Genomic DNA, 19,502 nt, shown 5'->3' on the forward strand with positions numbered 1-19,502 from the left:
GAGTTAGTATCTTCGGGTCAAGGAGATTCTTGGGCCATTCAACTGAAGGTCTGCATCACCAAACCGTGGGCCCCACTCAAATAGTGCACCAGGACAATATAATGCCTCTTTATTTAAAAATAAGGGGAAACCTAACAAATAATATGCAATTAGTGGATGATGCAGAGGAGCATTTAACTGGATTGCACCTGTAAGTATATCACAAGCAGATGTAGCTGGAAGCTGCCTCGCGTCCATCGCATTCTCCATATACATGTCGAAAGGAAGCCAACAGGCAGCCTGACCAACTCTGAAACTGTGGAAAGATGCTAAGCTACATGACCCAATATCGATCAGCATCCCGACAGTGTGACGCTTGTTCAACTGATATTCCCAATGCAAAGCTCTCTGTATATTCGCAGATAATCTTACCAAAATCTGGCTGGCGGATTTCAAGTTCGGTGAGGTCGACTTGTGTGATTCAAGAAACTGCAGTCTCTGCAGTAGGCCATTGAACTTTTCAGGCCTATTGCTTGAAAGAATCCGTAAATCAGTAACTCCTTGAAAGTCCTAAGAATAAGAGAATATAAAAATGTTGAAAACTGAAACTATGAAGAAAGAGACGAACAAGAAAAAAGCATCTGGATTTACCATGAAAGTGGAACCTCACCGAAAAGTGGAGCAAAATGGGCATTTAGAAAAGAAAAGTTTTAACTGGAATCTTGGTTAATTGGTGTTGAACCCAGGAAAAACCACAAGGACTCTATCCTAATGAATGATCAAGAACGTTCAGAAACTTGGACTGGAGTTGGATATGTTCTTCTGATTTCCAAGTCAAGTTTGCTGACTCAATGAGAAACTTGCCGATTTCATAAAAAAGAATGGCCTATTCAATCAACAGCTCAGATGCATTTCTACGAAATTGGAACTTGGAGCATGAACTCAGATTTCAGAATTCCAGCCCAAGAAATGGAGTAAAGAGAGTCGAGTTTTCTTCTGAGTAAAAGGAAAAAGGTGAAATCCGGCAAGGCCTGACATGCAAAAGGCCGGCACCCTGCCTGGAAGTCATTAAATGGCCAGATTAAAGGATTGTGATCTTCCTATTTGGGAAAATTTCTGGGACATAATCCACCCAGGATGGGTCCATCAAATAGACGGTAACCAAACTATGTGTCAGGCATGAATGAGATCATGCGCTCAGGACCTGATAATCCTTTTACTACAGTACACCTCAGTATCATATAATATTTTTCAGATATGTCCTTTCTTATCCATGATAGCATTTTCAAGATGAGCAACAACTATGTACAAAGTATAAATCTCAACAGGGTCCCAGGTCCAAAAGGAATCCTTTGCTGCGTCCACGTGTTCAAATCATCATAGACACAGACGTGCTAGCTTTGATATTCAGTGAATATACACATAAAATTACTTCTTAGAGATGATGAAAATTTTATTAAAGAATGAAAGAACAACAACAAAGGATGGCGATGATGAGGAACTATCGATCCTGAGTTCCAGACACAACAATGTATCTACTCACAAAATGGTTCCAGGAGCCCATGTAAAAGAGGAACGCTGATGTTTAGAAGGCAACCCATGGTAAATTTACTGCCAATCTACAATTTAAAAGCAAAACCCAAATAGCCAGGAGAAATGCTAAGATGATGATGATGATGACAACGACACATATTACGTTTTTATTGCTGACATTTCATACAATAACATCAAAATCTCATCATAGCCTTGTCCCAACTATTTGGGATCAGCCCTCCTTTTGCCTGGGCTTGGAACCTGTGGGCATGTCGCAAAGAGTTCAAGACAATAATATATCTTCCAATATTATCATAAAATTACAGGTATGTTTAAGACTTATGTTTTCCAAGGTCATTGTCTTTGAATTCCTGTTTGTGCACATGGAAATATATGAATTGCATAGAGTCAGATTGGCGAACAAATTTGCAGCATAAATGAAAATAAAATGCATAGATAGCACAAACTTCATGCTTGAAGTTTCTTGGCAGGTTATTGATCCACCTAAACAATCTATCACGTTTCCTTTTCTTTTTTTTACTTTTTCTTGGAACAGTGTCTAAACACATTTCTAATCCATATTCCATCAAAAGAACATTCAAGTAAAATTCAGCCAGCAAGTGTTGCTAAGATGAAGCTCAGACACGTGTAAGGTAGCCCATCTACACAGCATCCCACATGCCTACAATGAATATGTCCACGTGATCAATCAAGTGGTTCCTACCATGTAGATGCCTGGCCCAAAATCAGCCCATTCCAAATGGACTGCTAAGATGAATCATTTGGACCACCATTTACAAAACAAATGGACTGCTGAAAAAACTCACTTGATTTTTTCTAAGCCGTCCTCTGGTTTCTAAAATTTGTCGGAGTTCACTCAATTTGGACCCACCTGGTGGACAACTTGGATCCCACACCTGTACGCTATGCTGTAGTGGTAAGCAGATGGGATGTCATGCGCACATGTTTAGGCTTTCAGAGAACCTCTTAAAATAACAATTCAGATCAAATCAATACATATCGCCAATGTAAGATCTATATATATAGACACACAGTGGAATTTCTAACATTAGATCCATCAAAAAATTCCTATAAACATTAGGGCGTGTTTGGTCCATGGGATTAAATGGTATTGAATTGTATTAGATGGGATCAACACCATTATTGCACAATGATTGCATGTTTGGAAATACCATGGTATTTTGGCCATCCAATCCCATGTTTGGGATAAGATTCTTACTATAGGAAAAACACTGGATTACGCATAATTCTGTTTGCTAGACCATGGAATTGTAATCAACAAGCCAAATTCACAACAGATGTCGGTCACTTGTACACATATATAACCAGAATGTCACGTGTAAAGGGTGTATATGGATGGACGGCATGGATAAACACATGCATCTATGTGGGGCCCGCATGTGTAGTGGATTTCAAAACCCATGGAAATCCCGCATGGGACCACATGCAATTCCATCCCACCTAATCCCAACCTTTCCCATCCTCCCCAAATGCCCAATGGAATTTGCACGGGACCAAATGCAATTCCATCGCACCTAATCCCACTAATACCAAGCGCCAAACGCCCCCTTAGGGGGGAAAATAAAGAGAGAGGACAAGCCAATTTAGATGGGGAATGATAGTGTACATGTTGAGATGAACAAGACGTAATAGAACCATGGCCCTTTTGTTCTCGGTAAGCTTTTCCACCACCTCAATCGCCGTAAAAGCATTCACTCTCCGCAGCTGTTCACGATGCTCGTTTCTTTTATCATTCGAATTTCCCATAGCATCTATATCCATATCCTGGTGTCCTGCACTACCATATGCACTGCCACTTTTGTCAATAGATGCCGATTGCATTCCCCAATCTTCCAATGTACAATCAATCAAACTGATGATGACACTAAAAAGAAACAGCACTGCTGCATGTCCGACTTCAGTCACACTAACACCATTGGTATGAGAAAGGCGTAGAGCATCATCCACAGATTTCATGATCCTGCAAAAGAGTTACGAAACATGGTTCCAGAATTGAATATCAGAAGAGCGTCATTTCACCAAGTGAGAAATTCACTCAGCTACTTCTTGAAAAAAATGAGAATTATAGGGTCCGGTTCATAAGCAAACATATAGTTTTCTCACAAGATTCAGTACTTTTGGAGCCCATGGTTAGGAGATCCGGATTGTTATTAATCTGATGGGTCGCATAGTCAATGGGGGACTCTCCAGAAATGTTCGAGACTGGAAGATCCTAACCCTTCTATATTTTCCATTCTTCTAATGGATGTGGACCATGGCCGGGTACTTTCTTTTGACTATCTTATCACAAGGCCACCATACCAAAGGGTTAGGGTCTTCCATGTTCAGAGACTTCTGGGTCCTTCACCAGAACATGGGTCCCACATTAACTGTATTCTGTGGTCAGCAAAGTTCATGGATGAATTGCGCTTAAAATATTTCACATTTCAAGAGACAATACTCACTGTTCTCTGCAAGGATCTCCCCCCATTGGAACAAACGAAAAGGCATATCGGCTTAGTAGTTCAAGATAAAGTCTGTAGGCCTCTGGTTGACTCCGTCGATGAGGAATCACCCTGAAATTCAGAATAAACGTTTACAACAGGTGGGTCTAACCTAAAGCAACTAACATGCAAGTTTGAAGTCCTAGACATTTCCCTTTCTTAGATACAAACGACGAATCACAGATTCCGATTCAGACGAATAAGAAGAGATGCTATATAATCCTGAGAATATCTCCAGCAAGCTCAGGTTTTCTGCTCACATATAGGGTCCATGGTTCAGAGATCCAAAGTGTTGAAACATATGGTCCCTGGATGGATGGCCCATGCTCAAAATTCCCTATGCAAGCCTATTACATTGAAAATTGAAATATAACAAAACAAAGATAAAAACATGATAAAAAAGCCAAGGTTTACCATTCTTTTCCAATTTTCCCATAATGGTCCATTCCGCTTCAATTTGTGGAATTCCACTCGAATCTTTTGTTTTGATCCCAAAATAGGCTTAAATCTAATTTAAAATAACTTTTAAGCTTCCTCAATGGTTAAAATGATTTTATATATATATATATATATGAGAAATGGTACTATAAGGTCGACCTCATGGGAACTTCCCTTGAGGTCGAGCTGTGTGGGCCCCACCTTGATGTGTGTTGAACATCAACACCGTGCATTTGATGGTTCCCCTTTAGGTTAGCCATATACGGAACTCAGGTGAGCCATACCATCTAAAACCATGCGAAGACATGCCTAAAACATATAGAAGCACTTGGTTGGGCCCACCTCAGTTTTGGATGCGGCTGAAACTTGGTCTAACCCCTCATCCAAGTAGGACACACAATGGATGGGCTGGATTCGTGAACCATATCTCAGTGGGCCCAATAAATGATTATAAATGTTTTAATGGAAGGGTAACCCCTTTCAACTGTTGTATGTGGTGTGGCCCACCCAAGTCATGGATTGACTTGATTTTTAAGCCCGTGGCCCACCATGAAATGGTCCATCTGACTGATGGGGTAGATGTTCGACACACATCACAGTGGGACGCACACAGCTCGACCTCATGGGAAGTTCCCATGAGGTCGACCTCATAGTATTATATATAATACAAAAATTTAAAAAACCACTGAAAATTTTCTTTTAAAAATTCAAATTTAGGCCTTATGGGCATACAGGCCAGGCCTTGTATCAGTTGAAATGAAAAAAGAATATCTATATATATATAATAAATTGAAAAAAATGACTGAAAATTTTCTTTTAAAAAATTCAAATTTGGGCTTTATGGGCATACAGGCCATGGCCCCATATTGAGTATTAGAACAGGATATTGATAGAATACAATATGGCTGTATCAGCCAATACAATATCGATATTCATAACTATGGGTTGTTTGGCTGATTTATTTTCATGGTGATGTTAAAGTCGGGCCAACCTATTGGACAGATTGCATTACACATTTACCCAACCACGACTATGGGGATTGTGGGGAGCCGAGTTCAATCCAAGAACCTGTACAGTTAATCGACTTATCTGGACCTTCCATTAGGTCCAACATACATTTCATTGGCTACCATGAAAAAGAATCACACCAACCGGATGGTCAAATCCACATAATGCCTTTTGTAGCCATCCACAGGATGAGCGGATGAAAGTGATGATCTAGATCCATAAGCGATCCATGATGGGTCCCATCAACTAAATGGATTGAATTGTTTGGACCTGTATTTAAATAAATGATCCTGAGGGTCCATTTTTTAGGCTATTGATCGGATGACGGATGATTAAGAATGGTCCGATCGCTGAGATTTTTTCACGGTAGCAGATGAAATGCACGCTGCATCTAATAAACCGTCCAGATTGGTTGATGGACTGTCCACGTGTCGTGTAACAACTCCATGTGAACACTCCATATGTATGTAGGTGTGACTCACGTATATAAATTTCTACATACTTGTAGAGAATACATGCTTATGCATGCATCCATTATCTAATACACATGCACGATTTTTGATCCTTGCAGAAGTGATTGCTCGGCGGAGAATCATGCCAGGATACTCATAACAAATTGGACTGTCCACTGTAGCTCGATTCATTTCGGTGGAAGTGGCCACAGGCCGTGATTTTTGTGCCAGGCGATCTCCAACCCACCTTTTGGACCGCTCAGAAGTCCCAAACGCGTGAGACTCACGCTGTCACGCGAGCCGTTCTCTAAGCAAAGCTTTCCTAGTAACTCCCACCCAATCGGCTCCCCCTTCTGCCCATCATGTGATTATCCAAACCGTTCATCTAGAAGGTAAAACCCCACCGACCGAAGATCCTCACCGTCCAAACGATATCTGAGTTAGAATCTGCTCTTTGAACCGCTGTTTCTAACTTGCGAACGAGATTTACGACGGGAACTTCCGAATGAACGGTCTAAATCATCACGCGGTCCAGCAAACGTACCATAAAAAAATTTAAAAAAAGTATAATTTACAAAAGAAAAAAAATACATACCTGGAGGTGAGTAAGGCGAGTATATGAAGAGAAGACACGAGGCGAGAGCTGATGGCATGCTCGATAAACTTCCAAAGCGTCGGATTATTGTTACTAAAGCAGAGATTAGAGACCAAAACCTGCCCTAATTCCGGATTAGGGAGCCCTAATCCCGTCTCTTGGATGCATTTGCTCACCTCCATCGCCCAAATCAACGGCGGATCTTTCCTCTCCTGCGACGATTTCACCGTTGCCAGAACCCGCTGCTGGAAATCGCTCGACTCCGACGCCATGCCGCTCTCCCGCTGGCAGGCTGCTCGCCGGCCCACCGGTCGGCTGTGTTTTGAACAGCACGCTGCGGACTGGATGGTTCGTGCTAATGTGCGCAGGACGGTGACTGGATGAGGCGTCTTTTTTCAAAAGTCCTTTTATATCTGTCATTTATATGGCCGGAGGAGTTATTTCATACTCCGGCTGCGTGTGACCCTTGATACGCAGGCACTTAAAAATTACAAACGTAGCATATATTAACTCATTAAACCGTATCTATTGCGAAAATCGCTGTATTCAATTTACTTGCCAAAAAATAGATTGCTGTCACGATCCTAGCCTCTGATTCGTAGACACTTGTTTATTGAAATAAGATCATTGGATTTTTTTCATTTTTGACCGTCTAATAAATCTGTTAAGATTATTAAATAATCTTAAATTTTTGGTTTACAATATATACAACCTATTATGTAGATTCACTATATTAACAAATTGGACGGTTTGGTTTTTAATTACGTGTATGCCACGTATGCAATTTCAGAGTACTTTCTAGGTGCCTGCGCATCATCCATCACACTCTTCGGGAGTATCAAAGTTTTTCTCTTTAGGGCCGTCGGTTCTGAATTCTGGTTGCAGAGCTTTGCTAAGGCGATGCGCGGGTGTACGAGGAGACCATGTACACGCGACACAGATGCCAGCATGGCACATAGCTGAAGTATCCAATCCACTAATCAGATGGAACTACTATTTAGACTCTGTGTTCTGACTCCCATGTATGATCTTGTTCTACTACTTAATGGGCTGCAGCTTAAGAAACAAATGTACGGCTAGAAAACTTAAAAACTTGGCTGAAGCTTTCTTAGCCGTTCAACTGTTTTGAGCATCTGGACCTCAACTTTATTTAACATAAGAGATAACATCTAAATAATCAAACCCACCTGATGGACGGCTTAGATATTGCATATGTCGACTACGATTGCACATGTGGTGGTGCATAGATGGTATTCCTTGTACATGCGTGTGGTCCAGCGAAGCTTGTGTTTGAATGGAAACATGGATCATTTCTACATCGATGGCCACGAAAGTCGATTTTAGGAAGCATATTCGTACGTGTCCAACACAAGCGCCGACGTGGGTCCGATTAGAAATCTTTTAGTGTATCAGATCCGTTCATCGAGATGGGCCCATGGTCAACTATCCCTTTCATGAAACTTGGACAGTACATTAATAGTATGGGGAATCTATGTGAGGAAATTTGTACCGTTGCGGATATATAACCGTTGGAATTTGACAATATGCAAGGTGGATAGTGAGTGTCCGATCTGGCCAACTGAGGACCCGTATGATGTATGTTCAGTGATATTTTACATGGGAACGGATTGGGTACTACCCGACCAGGACCTAGCTAGAAATGGTCATTCTTGTCAAGGATTCTGCGGCCCACCTTGATGTTTATGTTATATCCGCACCGTCCATTCATCTGGACAGATCGTCTCGGGGAATGAGCCCAAAGGAATTGCAGATTGAAGGCTCAAGTGGACCACACTACAGTTGTTTAAAACTTACCAGGTCATATAAGCTTTGAATCAAGCTGATATTTATGATTTTCCCTTACACAAGTATATGGAATCACGCTCATGGCTCAATTTGTGCCTTAATAAAAAATTTACAACAAATAAACATCATAGTTGATCCTTGGAAATTTTCAACCATAAGTGGTCGGCCGTTGGAAGTTCCCAATGGGAGATAATATTGCAATCCATTTTTGGCAATTTTGAGAAAGACAGTAGAAGAGTGACATGTGGCATTGTATGAGAAATTGGAAGTAGATAAAAAGATCTTTAAAGATTTGAAACACTTTTTGTGGGCTTAGGGATTATGGCCTACTGAAATCTGATTCCACACATCGATGAATGGTTTACAGAATATTACAACCGATATACCAGAAGTATGATTCAACCGTTTAAGATATAAAAGACAATCAAGGGCAACTAAAATAAAACTTTGGCTAACAAAAGTGAAGCAAGCAGGCATTCAAAAGAAGAATAGTCACAAAAGAGAAACATAACAAAAGAATGATCTAAAAAGAGAATTTTCAACTACCATCACATTTGCAGTAATAGAAGAATGATATATAAGAACAACCTATAACAAAAATTTATAAATAGCAAAAGAATACAACAAAAAAAAAAAAAAAACTCAACTCAAATCTTATGTCAATCATGCCAAACAAATAAATCTATCGATTTACTTTATCTTAACTTATCTTAGGAGTAGCAGTAATTACATAATGATAATTCTTAGTTATAATTCTTTAGTTATAATGCAAATATATAATCATACGCTGGATTCGTTCTTTATACAATATAAGTAGTTCTTTCAAGAGACATTTTCGTATTTGCTCCTAGCGAATGATTATAAGTTTTTCCTTTTATTTGATTTGTACCAATATTTTAAAAATCCTTTCTTGTGAAAGAGACAAAGTAATCCATCTTCGGAGGAAGAACCTCACCCTCAAATTATATTGTTATCAAAATTTACAAGTAACTAAGTAAGCGACTGATCTTCTTAGATCTGGTTATATATGTTCATATTGAACACATTTGCTTATTTTGGCACCTGGTTCAAAGTTAATTAGTTTGGATCGAGCCGTTGTCTCAACTCAAACACAGCTGCATAATTAAAAACAAATCGAGCAGTCAACATTTTTTGGCATGCCCGGTGGGACAACAAATTACTTGATTGTCATAATATTTAGTTGACTCGATTATATTTATTGGTACAGTAATCACTTAGAATCATAAGTCGAATGAGTTATCGTAATATTTCAACAGTCATTGTTGTACCTAACAAGCCTCATACTCACGAGGAGGTGGTGCAAGTCCAACAAGTGCATGAGCAAGGAGATCCACTACGTAGTCTAGTGCCTATTCATCCAAATTTAAACAGACCATTGACATCTTATTTTGAAACTCTTGAGATTTTGTCAATCGGAATGGTTGATATGCAAGTGGGGATACAGCACATCGCAGAACTGTCATGAGTTCAAGTCGAGGCTTTTAAATAGTTGGATGGCCAGCCACACTAAGAGCGTGAATCAGTTGGTGGCTCTATTCAATGATAGAGCATTTGTTACACCTCAGCAACAGGCTGATTCAAGTTATATTAGAAATCGGGCACCTATGCCACCATCTTAGCTAATGCTACAGACACTTCCATTATAGTGAAATATATCACTTTGTTCCTATCATTGGTATGGTAGATTTCAGATGCCTTGAACATGTTCTCGTCTAAGATATACGAAATTCACCACAACTTGTAGATTTTATACGTCCTAAATGTGAAATTATGAACATAGCTCATGAAGACAAGAATTAATGGATGCACGGAGCAGCCTTTACCTATAAATCATTCATAAGTGAATAACAATATTTTGATGGCCTTGAAGTACCTCCAGTTGTTGTATGATAATATCAAGAATGTAACTAGATTATTCAACTAGTATAAGAAGTAGCAGGCCAAGTTATCGTGTCACGCCCCGAACTCGGAAACTGGGCTCACAAAATTTTCGATTGCCCAATCCGGCGCCGACAGCCTCCGTAGAACCCCATTCTCGGATTCCGGCACCCATTCACCAGGTTCCGATCCTAGGATACTATAAGGAGGGTTTCAAATCATCAGTCTGATTCATAATGAGCATAACAAAAACATAACCCACAAACAATAACCACAAGAACACCACCACAAAATCTACTATGATAAAAAACTTTTGAGTACAATGCGTCTGAAAGGGAAAATACAATGTAACAAAAAAAACAAAACTCCAGAAGCTCGGCTACACGCACCAACTACGGCGAGACTATGGCTGCGACTGCGTCCTGCCGTCTCCTACACGCATCAATCGTGCATAAGCTTATAGAAAGCTTAGAGGGTGGTGTAAGTATGTGCGTAACATAAGCGTGCTCAAAATGCAAGGTCAGAGTAATGAGGAATCATGGTGATGAGCACATGAATGTAATCAGCCGTACTAAGGCTATGCGATGCAAGATATGAATGTTATTGGTTATAACACGGCCATGCGATGCGAGATGCAACTCAAGTATGCCAATCCTCATTATGTATCAGTACAGTTCTCATTCTGGATAATCACCGGGGTTCAATACACTCCAAATGGCATTGTCGCTCTCCTAGCTACACAGTCCAAGTGAGCGTAAGAAACCTCATTATCCGCCTGGCCAATAGTCTGCCAATACCTATTCGGCACGTCGATAGCAGACTCATTCGCAAGCTGGTCAACCTCAGCCTAGTATTGCCCCCTACTCTCGGGCGAGTAAGGCCACACTCCTTTCCAACCGACCACGACACAGTGGGAGACGCGGCCTCCTAGTATTCGGCCCTCATGCACTCATATATCCACTCGGTCTCGACGTTAGAGTCATCCTCTGGTACCATCGGGTTTAGGAATTTTCACCCAGGGACATCTATGGCGTCCGTATGTTAGAACCAAACATTTCCGGTATCCAACCAGCCATCCACGATGTGTCTATGGAGGCTATGGCCCTGATGTCGCTAGGGTATACAGTAACTACAATCCCACAAATGCAAGTGTATGAGTCACACTATCAGTCATGCAACAGTCCTGTATGTACCATGCACTTATATGGGGCAACTCCGCCTATCAGGGAGCCCATAAACAGTCTGCCCAAAGGCATATGCTATGATCGGTCACTCCTTATATCAGACATACATATGATGCGAATGATCATGAATCATGGATATATACTAAACATGTATAAAGAGATGGGCTCTGAGTATAATGGAGATGAGCCTAGACAGCCCACTTACCACAAGTATGGACCTATCCGTGGGCCTTAGGGAGAGTTATAATGCGGATATTTAACCAACATTATCCATTCAATGTGGACGTCAAACCATCATTGCTCCCAAGGCGTAGCCCACTACAAAACCAATACATAAACCATGGTGGAATTACACTACATTGGGCCTTATGTACGTCCTATTGGGCCTTAACCCAGGGGCCTCCAGTACATCAAATGGGCCTCATAATATGGGTCTAATACAAATCAAGGTGGGCCTCAACAAGGACCACCAATACATGAAGATGGGCCTCCACAATGGGCCTTAAATTATCTCCAAAACGGTTGGACAGTTGGATGAAACACATGCATCATGATGGAGCCCACTCTAGTGGAGGGTATGGGTTATGATACATACATAAGTGGGTCCCATGTGGGGCCTACCATAATGTTTATTCCCCATCCAACCCATTGATAAGGTCAGTCAGACCGGGGCCCACAGTAGTGTTTATTTTCCAAGCAACCTGGGGCCCAACATAATGTTTATTTTCCAACCAACTGTTCATAAGGTCATGTGGACCAGGGTAGGGCCCACTGTAATATTTATTTATCATCCAATCTGTTCATAAAGTCACGTGGGCCTGGATAGGGCCCACTGTAATATTTATTTTCCGTCCAAAATGGGCCCACTGTAATGCTTATTTTCCATACAACCTGTTGATAGGTCGTGTAGACCAGGGGCCCACTGAAATGTTTATTTGCGCCCAACCCGTTCACGGGGCCACGCAGTCAGGGAGGGGCCCACCGAAATGTTTATTTTTCATCTAACCTGTTGGTGAGGTCACGTGGGCAGGGAGCCCACCGTGACACATTTTGTTTTTTTTTTTTTTCTTCTGACGCCCAACCTGTTTATAAGGTCACCTGGACCTGGCAGTGGGTGTGGGGCCCACCGAAATGTGGTTCACAAATCCAGCCCACCCATTATGCGAGTCCCACCTGGCTAACCGTTCAGACCAATTTTCAGTTGATCCAAATTTCAAGTAGGCCCCACTAACTGATTTTATATGTTTCAGCATGTCTTCACATGATTTTAAATGGTATGGCCCACCTGAGTTCCGTATACGTCTGATTTTTGGGATGGACGGCTGGTCCGTGGGGACCCATCAAATGCACGGTGCTGATGGACGAAACGCATCAAGATGGGGCCCATAATTAGGCCGTGAGGTCCAGCCAGAACGTCCGCCCGCCAGCCGCAGGCGCTGCCTGCACGTTTTGCAGCAGCAGCGTCAGCGCGGGCTCTCTCTCTTTTTTTTTTTTGGTTTTATGATTTTCCACGGTTTTTAGCAGATGGGGCCCGCATCAGCAAGATCCACTCCAGCCATTAGTCCCTGTGGCTCGATACAAACCCATAGAGTCCAATATTGAGCTTTTTCAGAGATACAAGAGCATCAGGGAGTAAATCAAAGGTAGGAACACTGTTTCCTATACCATGGCCCGCCAGGAAACCAGATATACCTCATTTTTCGGTTCAACGTCTAAAATGATCTGAGGAAGAGGATGGATGGTTTGGATTTTATACATACATCCAGGTGGGGGCCTATGTGAGTGGCCTACCACTTCCTTCCCTTTTTGTTTGCAAGTACACACCTATGCAAGTATACACACTTCACCTTAGCCACTCCCTGTCCGTGGCTGCACTTCCCTAGACGCTGCACAGTGTTGTTACAACACATGCACCATGGTGGGTCCCACATGTACTGGCCCACCACCATGCATAAGTATATATATATATATATATATATATATATATATATATATATATATATATATATATATAAATATAATATATTATATATCATGTGGAACTTTTCACCATCCCAAAATGGATGATGGATTTCACCTAAAATGTGGTGGGCCACACAATTGGTGAATGGAGTGGAATTAACATGATTTGGTGAGGCCCACTTCATTCTAGGGAGAGAAAAGAAAGAGAGAGAAAGGAAGATAAACGGTGATAGAGATGAGGGACCCCGCCACTATGGGCCCTCCATTGATACAACACATACATCAAAGTGGGTCCCACAACAAGTGGCCCCTTAAAATTAGAAATAACGGTAGATCACCCACCTCGTTGGCCTCCTTCTTGATCCCTTAGACTCCAATGCTCCTTAGCTTCCCTTTTAATGGAGGTTGATGGGAGATTGATGGTGTGGATGAGAGATGAGAGGCTGGGCCACACTTGTGGTTTAGGAGAGAGGAAGCTTGGACGCGGGATGCTTGAGTTGCTTAGGAGATTTTGAGAAATAAGAGAGCAAATGAGAGGATGGGAGTGATATGAGGTGATGGAGTGATGGGTGTAATTAATGAAGCATGGGTTGGTTTGAAAAATGGGGTAAAAGAGGGATGGGTGAAGAGAGAGAGAGAGTTGACTTTATGAAGAAACAGGGATGGGTTGTTGTACTTGGGTAAGGTGTGACTTGACTTGTACTTGACCTTGATTGATTGATTGATTGATTGGACATATCGTAGAGATTCCCTCGATATTCGCAACGCGCGGCGTTTATTCGGAATAAACGCAGATCGACATCTTCTAGCCTGCGTATCGGTTCGGTGCGCAAGTCACGGTGTTGGAACCGCGGCGACGACGCGGTCGCTATGATACAACTATTGGATCGAGCCAACGTCGGTGCGTGGGACCTGGCTTAGGATCGTGCGCAAACGCTGGATACGGTGCGAAGGTTGCCAGAATTTGACTGGAAGGACCATGGAAGCCAACAAAACGGTACGGACTAAGACACGGGTCTTACAGCTCTCCCTCCAAATAAAAATTCCATCCTCGAAATTTACATAATCAATGCAAGCAGACTTAACTCATGATAGAAGAGGAAATAAGGCATCATCAATAAAATCGAAGGTAACATACAAGATACAATACACAATCAATCATCAAAGAGATGGGGATAACGCTCTCGAATCTCAGCCTCACGCTCCCAAGATGCCTCATCAACAGAATGGTGACCTCACTGAACCTTCACCAAGGGGATGACCTTGGTTCGGAGGACCTGCTCCTTCCGATCAAGGATACGTACTGGCTGCTCAATATAAGAAGCGTCCTCACGAACCTCCAACGGTTGCCAATCGATAACAGGAACTATGTCTGACCCACACTTCCTCAACATAGAGACATGGAACAAGTTGTGAACGCTAGACAGCTGAGATGGTAAGGCAAGCCATAGGCCATGGTGCCAACGCACCCAGTGATCTCAAAAGGTCTTATGAATCTCGGGGTAAGCTTGCCCTTCGCTCCAAATCGAACTACGCCCTTCATGGGTGAGACCTTGAGATACACATGGTCTCCTACATCAAACTTCAAGGTACGACGCCGGCGATCAGCAACACTATTCTGCCGGCTCTGAGCTGTGCGCATCCTTTGTCTGATGATATCGATAATCTCTGATGTCTCCTGCACAAGCTCGGGACCTAGGAGACGCCGCTCTCCAACCTCGGTCCAACAACTCGGAGATCTGCACGGTCTGCCATATAATGCCTCAAAAGGAGCCATGCCAATGGTCGCCTGATAGCTGTTGTTGTATGCGAACTCAGCCAATTGCAGATACTCATCCTAGCTACCACCGAAGTCAATCACGTAGGCCCGAAGCATATCCTTAACGATCTGGTTGACCCTCTGGTCTGGCCATCGGTCTGCGGATGATACGTGGTACTGAGATGTAAATCAGTGCCCATAGCTCTCTGAAAGCTCCTCCAAAACTGAGACGTAAACCTCGGGTCTCGGTAGAAACGATCGAGACTGGAACGCCGTGTAGTCTCATAATCTCCTCAATGAATAGCCTCGCAAGCCGGTCTAAAGGCCAAGTCGCACGAATCGTAAGAAAATGTGCCGACTTTGTCAGACGGTCCACGACAACCCAAATGGCGTCATGACCGCGCTGAGTCCTCGGCAAACCCATAATGAAATCTGTAGATACGTGCTCCCACTTCCACGTTGAGACACTCAACGGCTACAATAGACCAGGGGGTCTCTGATGATTGGCCTTGACATGTTGGCATGTGTCACACTCGGCCACGAAACTAGCGATCTGACGCTTCATCCCCTCCCAAAAATACTGTCGCCTCATATCACGATACATCTTCGTTAAGCTAGGGTGGATAGAAAACCGCGATCGATGTTCCTCGGTCATAAGATCTCTACGCAACTCAGGAATATCCGGGACACACAATCGGCCTCTGAAGCGAAGTCCACCATCAGAACCAATTTGCCAATCTGTCTGACTCTCAGATGCCGCCTCTGCTCGGTAATCCTGCAACGACTCATTTGTCTGCTGAGCCTCGATCACCCTTGCGACAAGAGAGGGTTGAATCGACGGGCTCGATAACTGAACGATAAAAGACCGCAGACCAAAATCGAAGTCGTACTCTGCTATATCCTCAAGTATCCTCCACTCCTGAATCATCATATGTGCCACCAGGCCTCGTGGCTGACGGCTGAGGGCATTCGCCACCACGTTCGCCTTGCCTGGGTGATACTGAAGGTCAAAATCATAGTCCTTCAGAAGCTCCATCCAGCGTCTCTGTCTCATGTTCAGCTCAGACTGAGAGAATAGATACTTCAAGCTCTTATGATCGGAGAAGAGCTCGAACCTAACCCCATAGAGATAGTGTCTCCACACTTTCAGTGCGAAGATAACTGCTGCCAGCTCCAAATCGTGCGTGGGGTAGTTTAGCTCATGAACCTTGAGCTGACGAGACGCAAATGCTACAGGTCTGCCGTGCTGCATCAGGACAGCACTCAATCCAATACACGAAGCATCAGTAAATACCACGAATCCATCACTCCCAGAGGGAAGAGTGAGGACAGGAGCGAACGTCAGACGGTCCTTCAGCTCCATAAATGCTCTCTCACAGGCGTCACTCCAAATAAACTCTGCGCCCTTCCGAGTCAACCTGGTCAACGGGGCTACAATACGGGAGAAGCCCTCAATAAAACGCCGATAATATCCCGCTAAACCAAGAAAACTGCGGATCTCGGACGTAGTCGTGGGATGACCCCACTGACACACTGCCTCAACCTTCGAGGGGTCTACTGCGACACCCTCCCTCGTCACCACGTGACCGAGCAATCTCACCTCCTCCTGCCAGAACTCACACTTCTCCAGTTTCGCATATAGCTGGTGGGCACGAAGGGTCCGCAAAGCGATCTCCAGATGCTGCATATGGTCCTCACGGGTCCTCGAATATATCAGAATGTCGTCGATAAAGACTACAACAAACTGATCGAGATATGGACGAAAGACCTTGTTCATCAACTGCATGAAGACCGCGGGTGCATTGGTCAGTCCAAAGGAAATGACCTGAAACTCAAAATGACCATAGCGCGTCCTGAAGGCTGTCTTCAGGATGTCCTCCTCTCGGACACGAATCTGATGATAACCAGAACGCAGAACGCAGGTCAATCTTCGAAAAGAACTGTGCACCCTGTAGCTGATCAAATAAATCGTCTATCCTTGGGAGCGGGTACTTGTTCTTAATCGTGACCCGGTTGAGCTCGCGATAATCCATGCAGAGCCTCAACGAGCCATCCTTCTTCCTGACGAAGAGTATCGGCGCTCCCCAAGGTGAACTGCTTGGACGAATGAATCCTAACTCACGCAACTCATCCAACTGACGCTGCAGCTCACGCAACTCCATTTGTGCCATACGGTACGGGGCCTTCGAGATAGGCGTGGTACCAGGCACAAGGTCTATCTGGAACTCAATATGACAGCGCGGAGGCAATCCCGGAATCTCCCGGAACACGTCATGGAAGTCGCAGACCACCGGTAACCGATCAATACACAAGGCAATAGGCTCCTCGACTGCGCAGGACATCAAGCAAGACAACGGCTCTCCTCTGGGCTCGGCGATGAACTGGAACTGCAGCAAGCCTGGTATGCAGAATGTGACTGTCTTGGCAGAACAGTCCAAGATAGCGTGGTACTCGGCAAGCCAATCCATGCCCAAGATAACGTCGAAATCTATCATCGACAGCACAAATAAGTCAGTGGGCAAAAAGATATCACCGACTAGAACCGGGAAAGATGAACAGAAATGGCCTAATACTGTGGTCCTCCCCAAGGGCGTCGATACGGTCAACCCCTCACTAGCAGACTCTGTCGGTAATCCAGTCGATCAGTAGAAATTCTCGGACATGAATGAGTGAGAAGCACCAGAATCAAATAATACTCGAGCGATGCATGAAGAGACAGGAAGTATACTCTCGACGACTCCTCCGGATAACCGCGGGTCCTGCTGAGCCACGTAAAATCTAGCCTGAGCTGGCTGGGGAGGTGCCTGTCCCCTCTGAGGTCCCTGGTGCTGCTGCTGCCTCCTCTACGGCGGCCTGTACTGCGTCTCGCCGCTGGGTCTCGCGGCCGAGGTGGCTGTGGTCGCCGCCGATGGGGATCCCGGTCCTGGTCCGAGTCCGCGAACTTCTCGGGGTCGGCGTACTCGAGGCTGCTGTGGTGCTCTCGGCGGTTGTAGATGAGGCTGATGTGACCCTCTCAACTGCTGCAGATGAGGACGAGTGCACTCAAACAGGCGGTGCCCTGTCCCACCACATCCAAAATAAGTCCCTGTAAACGGCCGCTGGGGTGGCGCTGGAGGTGCTGTTAGGGCTGCTGGTGCTCTAGCAGGTGGGTGGCTCCTATACCTCTGTGGTCGTCGCTGCTGCTGGGAGCTACTGGAGGGGGTCTGCCTCTTCTGACCCCTCTTATGATCTCTGTCGGCCTGCGTGCCTGCCCACTCCGTCTCGTAGATCTGAGCCCTCCGCACTACTGCCTGAAAGGTCGGAAGTTCGTGCCCAATCACATGGCCTTGAAGACCGTAATGTAAGTCGTTCTCGAAACGGCGGGCCTTCCGCCCCTCATCATCAACTATATAAGGCGCAAACCTCGATAGCTCCACGAAACGAGCCGCGTACTGTGCCACGGTCATGTCCCCTTGCACCAGAGTCTCGAACTCCAGTGCCCTCTGGCGTCGAATGTAGTCAGGGAAGTACTGCTCCTCGAACAGGTCAATAAAGTCCTCCCATGTCCAAACATAGTCAGGTCCTGCGACGCGGGTAACGGAGGTCGACCAGTGCTCGGCCTCACCCTGAAAAAGAAATACTGCCAACCGGACTCGCTGCTCGGTCGTACATGACATGGTATCGAAGATCTTCTCTACATCGGAGCGCCACCTCTCAGCTACAGTCTGATCTGGCTCGCCCTGGAAACATGGATGATCAAGCTGTCGGAACTCTCGAAGGAAAGCACTAGCGCGCTCCTGCTCTGCCTGGGCCGGTGAAATAACCGGGTGTCTGCTCTGCCCCTGAAGTGTGGCCGTCACAGCCTGCAGCATCTGCTGCAACTGAGAAGCACTCACGGATACGGTCGGATCCGCACTGGTCTCTGGTGGAGGTGCAGTATCCTCAGGATGGGCGGTATGAATCTCTAGTAGAGGAGCGACATCCTCAGGCTGGGCAGTAGGAATCTCTGGTGGTGGAGCAGGGATCGTATGTGGTAGTGCGAGAGCCACAGGTGGTGGAGCCGGAGTCTCAGGTGGTGGTGTGGGAGTCGATCGAGTCACTCTCCTGCGCGCCATGTCCTACAGGAAAGAGCGAAGGTGCCTATCAACTTAAAGGCTCGCGAAGGCACGCACGTTAAGGATCTCTAATAAAAGATCGCTAGGCTATCCGTACTTAAGACTTAAATCATTCATAGAAGACATGTAATGTTGTTCTTGGTTATTCCCGAGTTATGCTCTGATACTAACTTCTGTCACGCCTCGAACTCGGAAACCGAGTTCACAAAATTTCTGATTGCCAAATCCGGCGCCGACAGCCTCTGTAGAACCCCATTCTCGGATCCCG

The 19,502-nt window shown here is 44.5% G+C and overlaps 1 protein-coding gene across 2 annotated transcripts in view; it reads right to left on the reverse strand.

The window, feature by feature from the left end:
* The window catches only part of LOC131223750 (mediator of RNA polymerase II transcription subunit 33A-like), a 32,002-nt gene extending 25,069 nt beyond the window's left edge, over nucleotides 1-6,933 (reverse strand). The window contains exons 1-4 of one of the 2 annotated variants that reach the window (XM_058219251.1): nucleotides 6,531-6,933; nucleotides 3,999-4,109; nucleotides 3,161-3,514; nucleotides 189-511 (exon numbers count right to left, since the gene is read on the reverse strand). In XM_058219251.1, coding sequence (XP_058075234.1) covers nucleotides 189-511; nucleotides 3,161-3,514; nucleotides 3,999-4,109; nucleotides 6,531-6,802 — 1,060 coding nt within the window. In that variant the 5' untranslated portion in view covers nucleotides 6,803-6,933. The remainder of the gene's footprint in view (nucleotides 1-188; nucleotides 512-3,160; nucleotides 3,515-3,998; nucleotides 4,110-6,530) is intronic. The other variant, XM_058219252.1, reaches the window with a different exon arrangement.
* Between the last annotated feature and the right edge of the window lie 12,569 nt (nucleotides 6,934-19,502).

This window comes from Magnolia sinica, chromosome 13 (genome assembly GCF_029962835.1).
Source record: "Magnolia sinica isolate HGM2019 chromosome 13, MsV1, whole genome shotgun sequence".
NCBI classification, from domain to species: Eukaryota; Viridiplantae; Streptophyta; class Magnoliopsida; order Magnoliales; family Magnoliaceae; genus Magnolia; species Magnolia sinica.